The sequence below is a fragment of the Diachasma alloeum genome, unplaced genomic scaffold (genome assembly GCF_001412515.2).
Source record: "Diachasma alloeum isolate Michigan unplaced genomic scaffold, Dall2.0 Dall_scaffold_00567, whole genome shotgun sequence".
Taxonomy (NCBI): Eukaryota; Metazoa; Arthropoda; class Insecta; order Hymenoptera; family Braconidae; genus Diachasma; species Diachasma alloeum.
This window is the reverse complement of record NW_021680699.1, coordinates 174690-195308: the sequence shown is the minus strand read 5'-3', so window position 1 is coordinate 195308 and position 20619 is coordinate 174690. Positions and strand designations below refer to the sequence as shown.

At 38.4% G+C, this 20619-nt stretch overlaps 1 protein-coding gene across 1 annotated transcript; it reads left to right on the top strand.

Moving 5' to 3' along the window:
• Positions 1–650: 650 nt before the first annotated feature.
• Positions 651–968, top strand: LOC114841482. The gene has a single exon (XM_029126484.1). It carries the CDS (start codon positions 651–653, stop codon positions 966–968), a length of 318 nt encoding a protein of 105 aa, XP_028982317.1.
• Positions 969–20619: the final 19651 nt, after the last annotated feature.

The window sequence follows — 20619 nt, the reverse complement described above, 5'->3', positions numbered from 1 at the left end:
CCTTCATCACTACGAGACTTGCCTACTTTCAGTTCTTTCAAGCCTGCCGTACGTGCATACTTGTTGGACGAACCCTGATTCTCCGCCTTTTTTTTTTCCTTAGGAGCCTCGTGTTTGTCGCTCTTGGCGGCAATGTACTCGCACTCATTCTTCCACCAGCCGCTGTATCACCACTCATCAATTGCTGTCTGTGTTAGCTGTAATCTAGTATTTAGAATGGGCTGCATGCTACAGCTGGCTGTATGCTACTTACACTTTTCAATTCTGTATATACTTAAACTCTGCTTTTTTCATGCTGTATGACTTGGTCAACATCGAACACAACAAATATGCAGTGTGCATCGAATTGCACAACATAACATGCAGTTAATAAATGATCAAAATGAAAATGAAATGAAGACTCCCCGCCCCCCCTTCTATTCTAAAAGTACTATCTGCGTTAGTCCTGAACACACTAACTGTTGAAACAGTATACGGGCATGGGAAGTCAAACACCAGGCACCAGTCACCAGACATTACACACCAGATATCATACATCGGACAGGAGACACCAGGCATGAAACACCAGTCGCCAGGCACCAGACTCAAGACACCAGACAGCAGATACGAGTGCTCATACATCAAGTATCCCCCTATCGTTACGACAGTATATGGACATCAGTAACCAAACACCAGGCACCAGTCATTGGACATTACATATGAGACACCAGGCACCAGACACCAGATACGAGGCATCAAACACTGGACACCAGATATCATCCATCAGACACGAGACACGAGACACCAGACACCAGAAGAATGATACGAGATACCAAACACTTGAGACCAGATATCATACATCGGACATGAGACACGAGAAACGTGACATGAGGCACCAAACTCCAGACGCCAGACGCCAGTCAGCGAAGATTACACACGAGACATCAGACACCAGACACTGGATACCAGATACCAGATATCATATATGACACACCAGACACCAGACACTAGACACCAGATATTATATATGAGACACCAGAAATCAGAAACCAAGCACCAGGCACCAGACTCAAGACACCAGACACGAGAGCCTATACATCACGTATCCCCCAATCGTGTAACGGGACATTTTTGCATGGGGGTTAAAAACGCCTATTACCTTCGCCCTTCTTCCCCTGAATCTAGTTAAACTCAAAAATCCAAAAATCTATGGGCACCAGGTAATCTTTAGCCGGAATAACCAAAACGGAGGAGTCTACAAAATCAGTTCTAACTAATTCGAAAATCTCTAAAATGTACACAAAAAGGGAGAAAACTAGATTTCTGGGGAAAGGTGATGGACCTTGGGTCGCTCAGTGTGCTAGGTTATGGAGAGAGGGGTGGATTTCAGGTAGAAACGGGTATTGGGTGGTGAAAACTACGAAAAAAAAAATGACGAAATCGACATTGTCTTTACTTGTTCCACTATTGAAATTTGTCAAAATTATTAATTTACATGATTTTCTTTTCATATTGATTTTACCAAAAAAAATAAAAATAAATATTTATAACAACAACTGATTAAACTGCAAATAATAAATTGAAAAGGATAATTGTGAATTTTACTATGTAATCCGCAGATAATACTTTATCGATTAACTCGGCTACAAGTGAGTTCATCAAATTCTTCAATGGTAATACGAAAAATAATTGCTAATCCCGAAATAATCAGGGATTCCGGGAACTGGGGGGAATGGTATGCGAATCTCCAGTGAGAGTGAGAGAGAGAGAGGAAATAAACCCACCAGTATACGTATAACGCACGGCGAAAAAATAAAAATACATTAAAACTAAACTCGCCGTAGCGGAAAATCGGTAGAGTGAAATTCGAAAAACCTTAGAGCAAAAATGTTTGGGAGAGTCTGGAGATGCCAACGATATCAAAATTATCAATTTTGGATGGTTGGGAGCCATTCCAGGTTGATTAACAACCGGAGGGAATTCTCAATGAGAGATAACTCGCGTGAAGCGAGAGCCGTAATTTGTAGGCAAGGATAGATGTTAGCGGGGTGCCGTGAGGGGGAAAACATTCGTGGGGAATGCTTGAGCCACTCAACGGAGATCTTCCAACGCAAAAAAAACAAGGAGAAATATTATTTCACTGTACAACAATTGCTCTCACCACGGAATAATAATTCCTGGGACGTCGAAATCTCACCCAAACAAAATTCCACGTCCACGATTACGGAGTAATCGGGAGAAATTCTCCACGTGAGACTCAGAGTCTACACGCGGGACACCACCGAGAGGTGGGAAAACCGACGCCCTTATTTAATGGCTCCAAAAACAATAAAAATCTCCGTAAAGACTCACCGTTGGGGTTTTCCTCCCCTTCCTGGATCCCTCCCTGACCAGGGTAATCCAAAAAAATTTATTCCAGGGCACAGAAACAATTACTCACACAACTAATCTGGGGGCACAAGTTACTTGTCGAGGTTTTTCACAAGCGACTGGTTTTATTGCAGGTCAACGCGGAACTGAGTATACTGGGTCAGTGTTGTGAGCACAGGCCGGAACGCGAATTCTAACCAATCGGAGCGAACTCTGATTTGTGAAGATTTTTGCCTATCGAAGGCGTGAAACCTGAGGGGTCCGCCGAATAAATTCGGGGGAAGCAAAGGCGTAATGCTCAATTCTCCTACTACGACTCAATTAATAAATTTTAAAACTCTTTTATCACTGTAATACTCAACAAATTATTAAATTCAATGACTCTATGATTCTCTGAGAGCGGATGGATGCTCTCTCGACATTCTATGATTTTAGGCGCGACTCGCGGATCTATTCTCCTGGATTTATGGGGTTAAAAGACTACTCCTTATAATTTATTTCTAAATATTCTACGAACAAAATGCAAGTCGGCAATTCGCTGCAGGCAAGTATTGCGCTTGCTTCACACGACCTTCGACCAAAAACAAAAACTTAACCATTTAATCCCCACAAAAATCCGACTAAACTTGGAGCGCCGGCATTGCAGCCGAACCTAATTGATTTCCCGCAAGAGTTATAAAAGGGTTGACCCCACGAAAAGACCGGATGACTCTAAACATGGCCCTTCTTCGCGATCATTTCGCAGGCCCTCAAAAATCAACAATCGATCATCAGTATCTTTTAAATCTCCAACGAAGTGGGAAAAACCTTTAGACTCAAAATCTCCATTCAAAGGGAAAAAGCTCTAACTCGAATCCTCCACCAGGGTGGGGAAATCCTAACTACTCAAAACCTCCAATGGAGTGGGAAAATTCTACTAGCTCACGACCTCCATCGAAGTGTGATAAACGATCATCTCTCTCTCTCTCCCTAATTCTTACTGACGGATAGATTTTACTGTCGCGAGGATTGTTGTTGTTAGGCCTTGGTGGTGTTTCTAACGAACATCTCCTCATGTTCGTTACAATCGGTAAAACTGTATACGGACACCAGAAACCCAACACCAGACACCGGATACGAGACACCAAACACTAGACGCCAGATATCATATATCGGACATGAAACGCCAGCCCCCAGACACCAGTCACCAACCATTACACATGCGACACCGGACACCCGACACCAGAGACAAGACACCAAACACTAGACACCAGATGTTGTACATCGGACATGAGACACCAGACATCAGACACCAGACACAAGATACCAGTCACGAGATACGAGTGCCTATCTATCACGTATCCCCCCATCGTTGAGACAGTATACGGACACCAGAAACACCAGACACCAGTCACCAGTCATTACACATGAGACACCAGACACCAGACAAGAGACACCACACCCTAGACACCAGATGTCGTACATCGGACACGAGACACCAGTTACCATACATTGCACATGAGACACCAGATATCATAAATCGGACACCAAAGACCAGACACCAGGCATTATAAATCGGGTACGAGTCACCGGACACTAGACACCAGACGCAAATGCCTATCCATCACGTATTCCCCTATCGTTGAGACAGTATACAGACACCAGAAACCAAACACCAGACACCAGACATCATAAATCGGACACAAGACACCAGACATCAGATACGAATGCCTATCCGTAACGTATCTCCCTATCGTTGGAACAGTATACGGACGCCAGAAACCAAACACCAGACACCAGTCATTAGACATTACAGGATGTCCCATAGGAATGTGTGAAAACTAAACTCAGATGCGGACTCATCCAAAATAACCTTGCTTCATTTCGCTAGTTTTTGCCTCATTCTGTTTGATTCTCGGTTGCTACCGCCAGCGTTACTTGTCACGAGAACCATTTGATTTCATCATTCTGTGTTCACATTTCACATGAATTATTAGGTGTATAAATTAATAAGTTGCCCCTATATTTCGCGGTTTATAATTGCTTATTCAAAAACTTAATATTTCAATATTTTGTATGTTGGTAGCATTCAGTTACCGAAGCAGTAAATACTTCTTACATATCCTTAAAAAATAGTAGTAAATACGATGTCTGTCGATAAGCAACATTTGAGGCACTGTATTCTTTTTGCATTTCAATTAAAGGAAAATGCTTCCGACACTACTCAAATGATTTGTATTGCTCTTGGAAAAAACGCTGTGACACATAAAACGTGTAAAAAGTGGTACCAGAGGTTTAGAGACGGAGATTTCGATCTTTCGGATCGAGAACGGCCGGGTCAACCGCAAAAATTCGGCGATGGAGAACTCGAATAACTAGTGGCTGAAAATTCTGCTCAAAGCCAAACAGAGCTTGCACTACAACTCGGAGTCACTCAACAATGCATTTCTCATCGCCTACATCAACTTGGCAAAATTCAAGAGGAGGCTAGATGGGTTCCTCATGATCTGAGTCCCGAAAATAAGGAGCAACAACTGGAGACTTCTTATACAATTTCTTATACAAAATCATTACGGACGATGAAAAGTGGGTGTTATACGACAACCCTGTACGCAAAAAATCGTGGGTGAATCCCGGTGAATCATCGACGTCGACTCCGAAACCCAATGTTTATGCGAGAAAAGTAATGCTAAGTATCTGGTGGGATATGAACGATGTGATATATTATGAGCTGCTGAAGCCTGGCCAAATTGTTACTGCGAAGGTTTATCAACAGCAGCTTATTCATTTGAATGATGCATTAGAGCAAATGAGGCCATATAGTGGCAGGGGAAGTAGACAAGTGATTCTCCAACATGACAACGCTCGACCGCATGTCGCCAAAGCGACTAAGGATATTATCTGTGAATTAGGATGGGAGGTTCTTCGTCACGCGGCTTACTCGCCTGAGCTCGCCCCATCCGACTACCACCTATTTCGGTCTCTTCAACACCACCTAGCTGATGAGCACTTCAAAACAATCGACGAGGTCGGGAAAAGCATCGATAAATATATTGAGTCAAAACCGCCAAGTTTCTTTCGCGAAGGAATTCGCCAGTTGCCAGTGAGGTGAAGTAAAGTCATCGAAAATAATGTGGAATATTTCGACCGTTAAATATCTTTTTGTTTTTTTTTTATAATGAATTCTGATTTTCATGAAAAAAAGCACCTTATTAATTTGTACACATAATATTTTATTGGGCACTTTTTTATTAGATGGGCCTACATGAGAGGTAGGACAGGCCAGAGGATGAAACCCTAGTGAGCTTGAACGAGAATCAAGACAGACCAGAGGATTAATCCCAATGATTTTGTTCTGTAGACAAAGCAGATTGGAGTTATACCCACTTTTTCTACCCTGAGCTTTCAAAAAAAAAAAAGAAAGATTGGAGTGAACATCTGGGTAGTTATGATTTTTTTTGGTCTTTGTGATTATTTTTTGTAGATAAGACCTCAATTATAAATAAAGAGAATATCTCTCATGAGGGTAAGGGGCAGGAGACGAATTGAGATGATGATCTTGAGGACGAGTGTCAGGATCAGTCTGGGGATGAGTTTAAAGGGATTGATCCTCGAGTTCTTGAGGTTTTGGATGATGACCCATCAATGTCAAAAGCCCTTGATCTGGAAATTCACTCGTCTTTAACTAGTAGGTGGAAACATTGGTTTACAAATGGGTTGGCAAAGAGAAAGCAATTCTCGTATCAGGGTACACTAAGCCAGAGGGATTCGATGCTCCAGTTTTAAACCCTGAGACTGCAGCTTCTCTATCTTAATCTTCCTTGAAAAGGAATAAGTACATGCAGAGGTTCATGGTCGAGCAGCCTCTGCTTTGCGGCCCCTCTTGGAGCTGCGTTGTCAGCTCTGATTTTCGATGAGGATAATGTTGACAAGTTGAAGTTTGTAGAGTGGCTGAGTGACGCTGCTAAGTTTATAGCAGAGATTTATTATCAGCAATTTGAGTCTAGAAAAGCTATTATCAAACCTGGGGTGGTCAAGCCAGTCAGAGACCTACTGAATAACACTAAGACAGACGCTCTGTTGTTTGGTAAAACGTTGGGTGAGAAGATCATGGAAGCTAAAGCGTTTGAAAAACTTGAGAAAAATCTGAAAAATCAATCTCAGAAACCACTTAATCCAGCCCAAAATTATTTAAACTCCAGGGGCCCGCTGAGAAAGAGGCCGACCAATCAGGCGGGCACCTCGTACTCTAATCAGTCCAAACAAAGGTTCTTTTTCACGAACAAGCAGCAATTCTTCAACCCCAGAGTTCAGAGCTCCAGAAGCGACAGCCAGAAGCTAAAGGCAACGAGCAAGCGCAAGTAGTTTCACATATAAGTGTAAAGTGGCAGGTAGACTCAAAAATTATTTGACACAGTGGGCTGAAATTATCAATGACAAATTTGTGTTGAGTTGTATAGCTGGTTATAAACTTCACTCCATAATGGAGGTAGTACAATAGCATTCTCCATCGTTTCCCTTGTCTCCTGCAGACATTGAAAATTGTCATGAGGCCCTATTTAAATTGTTAGAGAAGGGTGGCATAGAACCATGCGAATCTGTGCCAGGATAGTTTCTATCTCCATATTTTCTTTTACCAAAGCCAGATGGTAGTTTTCGTTTTATTCTCAATTTGAAAAGATTGAATCTTTTTATGAAACCTGATCATTTCCAAATGGAAAACGCTCGTACGGCAGCTAAATTGATTTTTCCCAATTTTGTCATATGTTCGATCGATCTGGAGGACCCTTATTACCTGGTACCAATCCGTGAAGAGTCTGAGAAATTTCTGAGGTTCGAGTTTCTAGATCAACTTTACCAATTCAACTGCTTGTCCTTTAGTTTATGTACTACTCCCTCTGTCTACACGAAAATACTAAAGCCAGTAATCAGATGTTTGAGGAAACGAGGTTTTAACTCAGTAATTTACATAGCTGACATATTATGTATCGAGCCAGATGAAAAGGAATGTGAATTGAATGTCCACGAAACAATGAAGTTATTAACATCGTTAGGGTTCCTCATTAATTGGGGGAAAAGTTCCTTCGTACCTTCGAAGAGATGTAAAGTTTTGGAGTTTATGTTCGACTCATTTTCCAAACATAAGAGTTGTTCTATCACCCTTTTCTCTCAATTGATCGGTAAACTTATTGCCGCATGTCCAGCACTAGAATATGGTCCTGTGTATATCAAAAGGTTAGAGAGAGAAAAATTAATAGCTCTGTGTCAAAGTGATGATGAATATGGGAGTATTATGGCTTTGCCGAGGTCAATTTTACGGGATTTGAAATAGTGGGAGGAACCTTCACCATTGGGCAATAATAGTATCAAGACAGGGGAATTTTGTAGTTATTTTCACGGATGCCTCAGATTAAGGTTGAGGGGCTATAGAGGGTGAAAATAGAGTTTTTGGTTTTTGGACTGATGGCCAGAAGGCATGGCATATTAATTATGAAGAGTTATATACTGTCAAGTTAGCGTTGGAAAGGCTAGCTAGCAATTTATCCAATTGCCAGCTGCTATTGAGAATTGAAAATACTACCTCTAAGTCCTATGTGAACAAGATATGAGGCATCATGTATCCCAATTATAATTCCTTGTCGAGAGAAATTGGGCAATGGGTAGAAGAGCGTAGAATTTTCTTATATGCTTCTTATATAGCTTCAAAAGAAAATGTGATGGCACATAGTCTGTCTAAGATTAAAAACATGGACACTGAATGGGAATTAAATAATTCTGCCGTTAGAGAAATCGAACTGCGATTTGGTACTCCAGAGATTGATCTAATCGCCAGGGGAGAGAATTCTAAATGTGCTCAGTTTTTCTCTTGGTTCCCAGAGCCGAATGCATTAGAAGTAGATTCTTGCACGGTTTCGTGGTCTGGATTGAAATTTTAGGCTTTCCCTCCATTCGCGTTAATCTTGAAAACGTTAGTGAAGATCAGGCGCGATGAAGCTGAAGGAATTCTAGTAGTTCCTGTTTAGCAAAATCAGCCCAGGTACCCACTATCTAAATCGGTACTGGGGTCTGATCCGATTATTTTCAGACCCAGTACTAACCTTCTATTGTCCCCTTATAGGTCCAAACAACATCCGAGAGCGAAAGATCTCAGTTTGATGGCGGGGAGAGTATCAGCAAAGCTTTCTTAATGAGATACGTGCCTTTAGAGGCTCTGGAGATTGTGGTTGCTTCACTGGCACCCTCGAAAGAAAAACAATACAGGTCTGCTTTGAGGTATTGGTGGGAATTATGTAGGGAAAATGAGTTAGACGTTTTTCTCCCAGTTTAGGAAGATATGCTTAAATTTCATCCAAAAAAAATTAAGGAGGGTAGAGCATATGACACGTTAAATTCATATCGAGCTGCGACATGGCTAATTTTGGAAGACAAGATAGGAGGTAACGCCATGGTCTCTCGTTTTTTGAAAGGTGCTTTCAAACTGTAACCAATCCTGATGGTTCATTACCCAGAGTCCAACTCTGGGTAAACTCCACAAACCCAGTCTGGGTTGGAAGGAAACCCAGAGTTGAGCTTAGGTGCCGAATGTCGGCTGAACTCTGTACCCTGAGTAGATCCTAGAGTTGTGAAATTGATTGTTAAACAAATGTTAAATTATGTTTCAGAGATAGAAGACAGGGAGGGGGGAATAATAATATTGTTAGAGTGATTCTGGGGTCAATTTCTCATGTAGGAGAGATGCCAAAGGGCATTCCAACCAACAATGTTATGTCAATTCGGGGTTTAACTCTGGAGACAGTCTTGATCCCAGGGTGTTACTTTTTATTGTTGAACAAGTTAATGTTGTTGAATGAAGCGGTGAGGGCGGGGAGGGGATCTCATGACATAGTTAAGTGATTTTAGGGTCAATTTCCCGCTTAGGGAAAGTGCTGGAGATTATTCCAACAATATTAAGGCAACTCTGGGTTTAAATCTAGGTACAGTCTTAATCCCAGAGTTGTATTATTATTGCTGAACAAGTGGTAAATTTCAATGAATGAAGAGGTGGGGGTGGAGGGGCGGTCTTATGACACTATGGAAGGGTCAAGTTCTCCTCTAGGGGAGAGAACAGAAGTCATTTAAACAACAACAACCCTGGGTTTAACTCTGGACATACTTTTTATTGTTGAACAAGTTGTTAATGTTGTTGAAATAAGAGGTGAGGGAGGAGAGGGGGTCTCATGACATTATTTAAGTGATTCTGGGGTCAATTTCCCACTGAGAGAAGTTGCTGGAGATTATTTCAACAATATTACGGCAACTCTGTAATAAGATCTCTGGGTTCAACATTCGACACAGTCTTGATCCCAAAGTGTTACTTTATATGGTTGAACGAGTTGTTAATGTTGTTGAATAAAGAGGTGAGGGAGAGGTAGAGAGGGTAGAGGGAGAGAGGTAGAGGGGGGTCTCATGAAATTATTGAGGTGATTCTAGGATCAATTTACCCCTTAAAGAAGTTGCTGGAGATTATTTCAACATTATTAAGGCAACTCTGGGTTTAACTGCGGGTACAGCCATAATCCCAGAGTTGTATTATTGTTGTTGAACAAGTTGTCAATTTCATTGAATGAAGAGGCGTGGCAGGAGAGGTGGTCTTATGACATTATTGAAGGGTCAAGATCTCCTCTAGGGGACAGAACAAAGGTCATTTCAACAATGTAATAACAACTCAGGGTTTAATTCTGGACACCCTCTTGATCACAGCGTGTTACGTTTTATTGTTGAACAAGTTGTTAATGTTGTTGAATGAAGAAGTGAAGGAGGGGAGGGGGTTTCATGACATTATTTAAGTGATTCTAGGATCAATTTCCCGCTTAGACAAGTTGCTGGAGATTATTGCAACAATATTAAGGAAAATTTGCGTTTAACGCTGGGTACAGTGTTAGTGCCAGAATTGTATTATTATTACTGAACAAATTGTAAATTTCATTATATGAAGAGGTGGGGGAGGAGAGGTGATCTTATGACATTATTGAACTGGGTCAACTTCTCCTCTAGGGGAGAGAACAAAGGTCATTTCAACAATGTAATAATAATTCAGGGTTTAACTGTGGTGACAGTCTTGATCACAGAGTGTTACTTTTTATTGCTGAACAAGTAGTTAATATTGTTGAATCAAGCGGCGAGGGAGGGGGAGGGGTCTAATGACATTATTTAAGTGATTCTAGGATCAATTTACCCCTTAAAGAAGTTGCTGGAGATTATTTCAACATTATTAAGGCAACTTTGGGTTTAACTCCGGGTACCGTCTTAATTCCAGAGTTGTATTATTATTGTTAAACAAGTTGTAAATGTCATTGAATGAAGAGGTGGGGGAGGAGAGGTGGTCTTATGACATTATGGAACGGTCAATTTCTCCTCTAGGGGAGAGAACAAAGATCATTTCAACAATATAATAACAACTCTGGGTTTAACTCTGGACACAGTCTTGATCCCAGGGTGTTACTTTTTATTGTTGAACAAGTGGTTAATGTTGTTGAATCAAGCGGCGTGGGAGGGGGAGTCTCATGACATTATTCAAGTGATTCTAGGGTCATTTCCCGCGTTGAGTAGTTGCTGGAGATTATTTCGACAATGTTAAGGCAACTCTGGGTTTAACGCTGGGTACAGTCTTAATCCCTGAGTTGTATGATTATTGCTGAAAAAGTTGTAAATTTCATTAAATGATGAGGTGGGGAGGGGTGAGGTAGTCTTATGGCATTATGGAAGGGTCAATTTCTCCTCTAGGTGAGAGAACGAAGGTCATTTCAACAATGTAATAAGATCACTGGGTTTAACTCTCGACACAGTCTTCATCCCAGAGTGTTACTTTTTATTGTTGAACATGTTATTAATGTTGTTGAATGAAGAGGTGTGGGAGGGGAGGGGGTCTCATGAAATTATTGAAGTGATTCTAGGATCAATTTACCCCTTAAAGAAGTTGCTGGAGATTATTTCAACATTATTAAGGCAACTCTGAGTTTAACTCCGGGTACAGCCTTAATCCCAGAGTTGTATTATTATTGTTAAACAAGTTGTAAATTTCATTGAATGAAAAGGTGGGGGAGGAGAAGTGGTGTTATAACATTATGGAAGGGTCAATTTCTCCTCTAGGGGAGAAAACAAAGGTCATTTCAACAATATAATAACAACTTTGCGTTGAACTCTGGAGATAGTCTTGATCACAGGGTGTTACTTTTTATGGTTGAACAAGTGGTAAATGTTGTTAAATCAAGCGGTGAGGGAGGGGGAGGGGGTCTCATGACATTATTTAAGTGATTCTTGAATCAATTTCCCTCTTAGACAAGTTGCTGGAGATTATTTCAACAATATTAAGGAAACTCTGCGTTTAACGCTGGGTACAGTGTTAATCCAAGAATTGTATTATTATTGCCGAACAAATTGTAAATTTCATTGCATGAAGAGGAAGATGGTCCTATGACATTATTGGAGGGTCAATTTCTCCTCTAGGGTAGAGAACAAACGTCATTTCAACAATATAATAACAATTCTGGGTTTAACTCTGGACACATTCATGATCACAGAGTGTTACTTTTTATTATTGAACAAGTTGTTAATATTGAAGAATGAAGAGGGGCGGGAGGGGAGGGGGACTCATGACAATACTCAAGTAATTCTAGAGACAATTTCCCAATTAGAGACGTGGCTGGATATTATTTCAACAATATTAACGCAACTCTGCGTTTAACGCTGAGTACAGTCTTAATCCCAGAGTTGTATGATTATTGCTAAACAAGTTGTAAATTTGAATGAATGAAGAGGTGGGGGAGGAGAGGTTGTCTTGTGACATTATTGAAGGGTCAATTTATCCTCCAGAGCAACGAATAAAGGTCATTTCAACAATGTAATAACAACCCTGGGTTTAACTCTTGACGCCGTCTTGATGCGTGAGTGTTACTTTTTATTGTTGAACAAGTTGTTAATGTTGTTGAATGAACTAGTGAGGCAGCGGAGGAGGTCTCATGACATTATTGAAGTGATTCTAGGGACTATTTCCCACTTAGAGGAGTTGCTATTGATTATTTCCACAATATTAAGGCAACTCTGGCTTCAACTCTGGGTAGAGTTTTAATCCCAGTGTTGTATTATTATTGTTGAACAAGTTGTACATTTCATTGAATGAAGAGGTGCGGAAGGAGAGATGGTCTTATGACGTTATTGAAGGGTCAATTTCTCCTCTAGGGAGAGAACAAAAGTCATTTTAACAATGTAATAACAACTCTGGGTTTAACTGTGGACACAGTCTTGATCACAGAGTGTTACTTTTTATTGTTGAACAAGTTGTTAATGTTGTTGAATGAAGCGGCGAGGGAGGGGAGGCGGTCTCATGACATTATTTAAATCATTCTTGGATCATTTTCCTGCTAAGAGAAGTTGCTGGAGATTATTTCAACAATATTAAGGCAACTCTGCGTTTAACGCTGGGTACAGTGTTAATCCCAGAATTGTAGTATTTATACTGAACAAATTGTAAATTTCATTGCATGAAGAGGTGGAGGAGGAGAGGTGGTCTTATGACATTATTGAAGGGTCAATTTCTCCCCTAGGGGAGCGAACAAAGTCATTTCAACAATGTAATAATTCTGGGTTTAACTGTGGACACAGTCTTGATCACAGAGTATTACTTTTTATTGTTGAACAAGTTGTTAATGCTATTGAATGAAGCGTCGAGGGAGGGGAGGGGATCTCATGATATTATTTAAGTGATTCTAGGGTCATTTCCCGGTTTGAGTAGTTGCTGGAGATTATTTCATCATTATTAAGGCAGGAACTCTGGGTTTAACTCCGAGTACAGTCTTAATTCCAGAGTTGTATTATTATTGTTAAACAAGTTTTAAATTTCATTGAATGACGAGGTGGGGGAGGAGAGGTTGTCTTATGATATTATTGAAGGGTCAATTTCTCCTTCAGGGCTGAGAATAAAGGTAATTTCAATAATGTAATAACACCCCTAGGTTTAACTCTTGATACCGTCTTGAAGCGTGAGTGTTACTGTTTATTTTTGAACAAGTTGTTAATGTTGTTGAATGAAGTAGTGAGGGAGGAAAGGGGGTCTCATGACATTATTGAAGTGATTCTAGGGACTATTTCCTACTCAGAGGAGTTTCTAGTGATTATTTCCACAAAATTAAGGCAACTCTGGTTTTAACTCTGGGTAGAGTTTTTATCCAGTGTTGTATTATTATTGTTGAACGAGTTGTAAATTTCATTGAATGAAGAGGTGCAGGAGGAGAGATGGTCTTATAACATTATTGAAGGGTCAATTTCTCCTGTAGGGAGAGAACAAAAGTCATTTCAACAATTTAATAACAACTCTGGGTTTAACTGTGGGTACAGTCTTGATTCCAGAGTCTTACTTTTTATTGTTGAACAAGTTTTTAATGTTGTCGAATGAAGCGGCGCGGGTGGGGAGGGGGTCTCATGACATTATTTAAGGGATTCTATGGTCAATTTCCCACTTGGAGAAGTTGCTGGAGATTATTTCAATAATATTAAGGCAACTCTGGGTTTAACTCTGGGTACAGTCTTAATCCCAGAGTTGTATTACTGTTGCTAAAAATTTGTGTAAGTTTTGCAATGAAATTCCTTGCACAGCCCGCTGAACATTTTAATCTGCAGAACTGAAATCTTTTATTGCTAAGTAATAAAACAATCGCTGAAGTTTGATAATTATGAAGGTCTCTGCGTACAACCGATAATCCTATAACAGGAGGCGGACAAAATAGATCAGCAAAACGTAGCTCACATATTCAACAGATGTTAAAATCCATCCAACTTCGAAATTTCCCTTGGGCTATTTTTGCCGGGATTCTTCTATAAATACAGAATATTTTCTTCTCTACAAAATAAAAACTTTTTTAATCATCTTAATCCAACTTTATTCAACAATTTTGATAGTTCCACATCACCACAGGACGAATAATCCGACAGTCAACAAAACAAGAGCACTCAGAGTTCATAGAAGGCTTGACCGTACATCTAGGAATCGATGTAAATATTTTGGAGCACTTCTCTACCCTCTTCTCTGGCCATCCAATTGTCACAAGGCCCCTGGCATTTCTCTTGAGGTACTCTCGTTTCCCGGCATCACCGATCTCCCCTAATTCAGCCCCCTTAATCCTATTACTTTTTAGCTGAACATCATCATTCTCCAGTTTATTACTTAAGCCTCTTCTCTTGTGTCCTGTCTTCTTCTTTCCCTCCTCTTCGCTAGAGCCTGCACCGTCCCATTTATTCATGGGTTTATTCGTCATCTTTGAGAGCTTATGCTGCATAGTATCTCCATCCTCCCAATCGTTATTTGCTAAACTTTTTCTTTGCCTTTTTGAATTTTGCTTATCAGTTTCAATTCGCTCACCAGATTCCCCATCACCTATCCCATCAAATTCATCATTAATCTTACTTCTTACGGGTATGTGTATCTTCTCCTTCTTTCTTTTGCTTTCGAACTTTTTGGAATTGTCTATTATTGTATCTGGAACAGTTGAAGATCTTGGAGATGTCTTCCTCTGGTTTTCAAAATTAGCACGGTCTCTACTTCCATCTTTGTCTTGATTGATCCTACTTGTTTCACGGACAGCATTTTTTGAAACTCTTGCCATTCTTTCAGGTGTCCATTTTGGTATCATGGATGTCCGGTTATCATATTGGTCCCCGGTACATTCACAAGCGTCACCTCGCGAGCTCAATAGACGTACTAACTTACTCTTACCCCAACAGCCATTCTCTATCTCGCCACAGCTCAGTTCGAGACAGTGGTAACGGATACCTTCATATTTCTCCTCGGATACATGAAATTGACCCTTTGGAGATCTGTCGAACTCGGTGATAATTGACTTCCCAAAGTAACTTAGGCGAGTGTAGGCGTGCAGCGATCCGGATTTCAAGAGGTTTGATTCGTTCACTAAGGTAAAGGTACCTTTCATAGATCTTTGGGCACATGTAAAAAAAGGAGAACAATTTTCAGTTGAATAAAGAAATCCTTGTAAAATGAATTGAGAAGGGACAAAAATGTAGTCGTCACATTTGCACACAACGTTCGTATTTTGCTTCAATTTCTCCTCAAACAAAAGACAGTTTCAACGGTGCAACTGTGATGACAAACTCTGTGTGCAATAGAATACAAGAACCATATGGCCGAGTAAATTTCGACCGTAGCGGTACGATATAATATTTCTGCTCCAACTTTTAAAATTCATCTAGGTACTGATTTTACATTGGTGTTAAAAATTGGTCAAGTTTCAAATTATGGTAGAAATTTCATTTATCACCATCTAATGATTTTTCCGTGTGACTTCAATCGATATCAATGGAAACCTATGAAAAAAGGAGAACGAGAGTTCTGTTAGAAAATGATAGAATATATTCGATGAATCCAAAATTTTCAAACTAAATTATGAATACCTTTTTAGCTAGTGAACTCTGAGAATAATGTTTGAACACCTCTCCGAAAATTATACAAAAAAGATCTTTCATTGATTCTCTCAAAATAGCTTCATATTTATAAAGGATTACATTAATATTGTGCTTACTGGAATCGCTCGTATTGCAATGAGAATAATCATTTTCAAGAGAACACGAATTTGCATTCGCAGTTTTCTTTAAGAGATTCCATTCTCTGCTAATTTTAGTGACTCGTGGCGCACTTCATCACCTAATTTTCGCAATACCCACTTTTCACTTGTCGTAAAAGTTGGCGGACATTTGAAAACGGCGGGAAAATTCAAATAGCAGATTCCAATAAGGTAAGCTTTTATTATTTGTTACACATGGAAAAGAAGAATGTTATATAACAAAGCCTGAGGTTACCCCTGCGATCACTCCACTATGTGAGAATATTACATGTATCATAAAGAATCCGATAACTGTTCAAATTTTCCTACCCTGGGCACGTAAGGGTTCGTACAGATTGAATTTGATCCCAGTGATACCAGAAATTTAATTCTAGTAATACAAGAATTGTTGCCGGAACAATAGAAGTACTGAAGCATCCAAATTTTGGGAGACAGTGCGTAAATGTTATCAAGCCAAACATCATCCAGTGTCACAAAACTGTCGATGAGCCCGAGACTCAGACTAGTATTACGTCATAACGACGTACAAAAATTATTGTTAATTCCAACTTCNTGACTTCCCAAAGTAACTTAGGCGAGTGTAGGCGTGCAGCGATCCGGATTTCAAGAGGTTTGATTCGTTCACTAAGGTAAAGGTACCTTTCATAGATCTTTGGGCACATGTAAAAAAAGGAGAACAATTTTCAGTTGAATAAAGAAATCCTTGTAAAATGAATTGAGAAGGGACAAAAATGTAGTCGTCACATTTGCACACAACGTTCGTATTTTGCTTCAATTTCTCCTCAAACAAAAGACAGTTTCAACGGTGCAACTGTGATGACAAACTCTGTGTGCAATAGAATACAAGAACCATATGGCCGAGTAAATTTCGACCGTAGCGGTACGATATAATATTTCTGCTCCAACTTTTAAAATTCATCTAGGTACTGATTTTACATTGGTGTTAAAAATTGGTCAAGTTTCAAATTATGGTAGAAATTTCATTTATCACCATCTAATGATTTTTCCGTGTGACTTCAATCGATATCAATGGAAACCTATGAAAAAAGGAGAACGAGAGTTCTGTTAGAAAATGATAGAATATATTCGATGAATCCAAAATTTTCAAACTAAATTATGAATACCTTTTTAGCTAGTGAACTCTGAGAATAATGTTTGAACACCTCTCCGAAAATTATACAAAAAAGATCTTTCATTGATTCTCTCAAAATAGCTTCATATTTATAAAGGATTACATTAATATTGTGCTTACTGGAATCGCTCGTATTGCAATGAGAATAATCATTTTCAAGAGAACACGAATTTGCATTCGCAGTTTTCTTTAAGAGATTCCATTCTCTGCTAATTTTAGTGACTCGTGGCGCACTTCATCACCTAATTTTCGCAATACCCACTTTTCACTTGTCGTAAAAGTTGGCGGACATTTGAAAACGGCGGGAAAATTCAAATAGCAGATTCCAATAAGGTAAGCTTTTATTATTTGTTACACATGGAAAAGAAGAATGTTATATAACAAAGCCTGAGGTTACCCCTGCGATCACTCCACTATGTGAGAATATTACATGTATCATAAAGAATCCGATAACTGTTCAAATTTTCCTACCCTGGGCACGTAAGGGTTCGTACAGATTGAATTTGATCCCAGTGATACCAGAAATTTAATTCTAGTAATACAAGAATTGTTGCCGGAACAATAGAAGTACTGAAGCATCCAAATTTTGGGAGACAGTGCGTAAATGTTATCAAGCCAAACATCATCCAGTGTCACAAAACTGTCGATGAGCCCGAGACTCAGACTAGTATTACGTCATAACGACGTACAAAAATTATTGTTAATTCCAACTTCGGAAATAACAATAATTTCGGAAACTAAAAAAATATCACATTTAAATACCAATGGAATCATACGATTCCAATGGTACATTTAATCGATCGTCTTACATCCGGTAAGACGATGGAAAAATTTATAATTTGAGATCAATCATGTGATTCATACCACACGGGTGGTATGAACCCGCGTTGCCGAGGGCCTTATCGCCCTGGTTTCGGGTTGCTGTTGCGAGGCAGTCCACCTCGTAACAGTCCCACCATTGTCAGAATGCTTCCCTCCCCTCACCTCGCTCTTCACAACCAACTACGCATCTTTATTTTTCCCTCCTCCACGCGCTCCTCGCGCCGCGAAACGGTTCACGCGCTCTTGTTCCCCTATTCCCTCTTCTCCGCGCCCCTCTTACCTAGGAACGCGACCACGCTGGCTACACCAATTTTCCCCCTCCCCTAATAAGACGCGTGTCTCCTCGATCTACCTACCCCCTCTCTCTACAGAGTGTACTCAGCACTCATCCACATATTATTCCCCACCCCCATACAATTAAAAATTCGTGTATGCATTTACATACACGAGTTAATATTGACGACGCAAAAAGGGCATCGCCCAAGCAGTCAGTCGATCGGTCAGTCAGTCGTGTCGTGATTCCGCCCCGGAAAGGAATAAATCTAAAGTAAACCAAAGGATAAAAGAAGCAAGAAGGAATAAGAATAAAGGAGCATAAAGGAATAACAATAAAGGAGCAAAAGGGAAAAACCCAATAAAAGGAAGGTAAAATTTGAAACATTATTTTCGCGAGTGTTTTTTCCAAAAATTTACGAATTAATTTTTGCGATTAAAATTTAAATTTGAAATATTATTTTCGCGAGTGTTTTTCCGAAAATGTAGGAATTAATTTTTGCGATTAAACTTTAAATTTGAAACATTATTTTCGCGAGTGTTTTTTCCGAAATTTTACAAATTAATTTTTGCGATTAAAATTCTAATTTGAAATATTATTTTCGCGAGTGTTTTTCCGCAATGTACGAATTAATTTTTGCGATTAAAATTCTAATTTGAAATATTATTTTCGCGAGTGTTTTTCCGCAATTGACGAATTAATTTTTGCGATTAAAATTTAAATTTGAAATATTATTTTCGTGAGCGTTTTTCCGAAATTTACGAATTAATTTTTGCGATTAAAATTCAAATTTGAAATATTAATTTTGCGAGTGTTTTTCCGAAATTTACGAATTAATTTTTGCGATTAAAATTTAAATTTGAAATATTATTTTCGCGAGTGTTTTTCCGAAAATGTAGGAATTAATTTTTGCGATTAAACTTTAAATTTGAAACATTATTTTCGCGAGTGTTTTTTCCGAAATTTTACAAATTAATTTTTGCGATTAAAATTCTAATTTGAAATATTATTTTCGCGAGTGTTTTTCCGCAATGTACGAATTAATTTTTGCGATTAAAATTCTAATTTGAAATATTATTTTCGCGAGTGTTTTTCCGCAATGTACGAATTAATTTTTGCGATTAAAATTCTAATTTGAAATATTATTTTCGCGAGTGTTTTTCCGCAATGTACGAATTAATTTTTGCGATTAAAATTCTAATTTGAAATATTATTTTCGCGAGTGTTTTTCCGCAATGTACGAATTAATTTTTGCGATTAAAATTCTAATTTGAAATATTATTTTCGCGAGTGTTTTTCCGCAATGTACGAATTAATTTTTGCGATTAAAATTCTAATTTGAAATATTATTTTCGCGAGTGTTTTTCCGCAATGTACGAATTAATTTTTGCGATTAAAATTCTAATTTGAAATATTATTTTCGCGAGTGTTTTTCCGCAATGTACGAATTAATTTTTGCGATTAAAATTCTAATTTGAAATATTATTTTCGCGAGTGTTTTTCCGCAATGTACGAATTAATTTTTGCGATTAAAATTCTAATTTGAAATATTATTTTCGCGAGTGTTTTTCCGCAATGTACGAATTAATTTTTGCGATTAAAATTCTAATTTGAAATATTATTTTCGCGAGTGTTTTTCCGAAAATTTACGAATTAATTTTTGCGATTAAAATTTAAATTTGAAACATTATTTTCGCGAGGGTTCTTCCGAAAATTTACGAATTAATTTTTACGATTAAAATTCAAATTTGAAACATTATTTTCGTGAGTGTTTTTCCGAAAATTAACGAATTAATTTTTGCAATTAAAATTCAAATTTGAAATATTAATTTTGCGAGTGTTTTTCCGAAATTTACGAATTAATTTTTGCGATTAAAATTTAAATTTGAAATATTATTTTCGCGAGTGTTTTTCCGAAAATTTACGAATTAATTTTTGCGATTAAAATTCAAATTTAAAATATTATTTTCGCGAGTGTTTTTCCGAAATTTACGAATTAATTTTTGCCATTAAAATTTAAATTTGAAACATTATTTTCGCGAGTGTTTTTCCGAAAATTTACGAATTAATTTTTGCGATTAATATTTAAATTTAAAACATTATTTTGCGAATATTTTCCGGAAAATTACAAATCGAATTTGGTGATTAAATTCTATTTTTGAACTATTATTTTACGAATATTTTCCGAAAAATTACAAAATCAAATTTGTGATTAAAATTCAACTTTAACATTTTATTTTTGCAAGTGTTTCCGAAAAATTACATATCAAATTTTGTGATTGAATTCTATTTTTAAAATATTATTTTTCCGAATATTTCCGAAAAATTACATAATCAAATTTTGTGATTAAAATTCGATTTTTCCCATTTTATTTTGCAAATAAAAATCCGGAAATTCCGCATTAGATTTTTCGCAATAAATTCCAATTTTCTGAAACTAAAAATTCACTAAT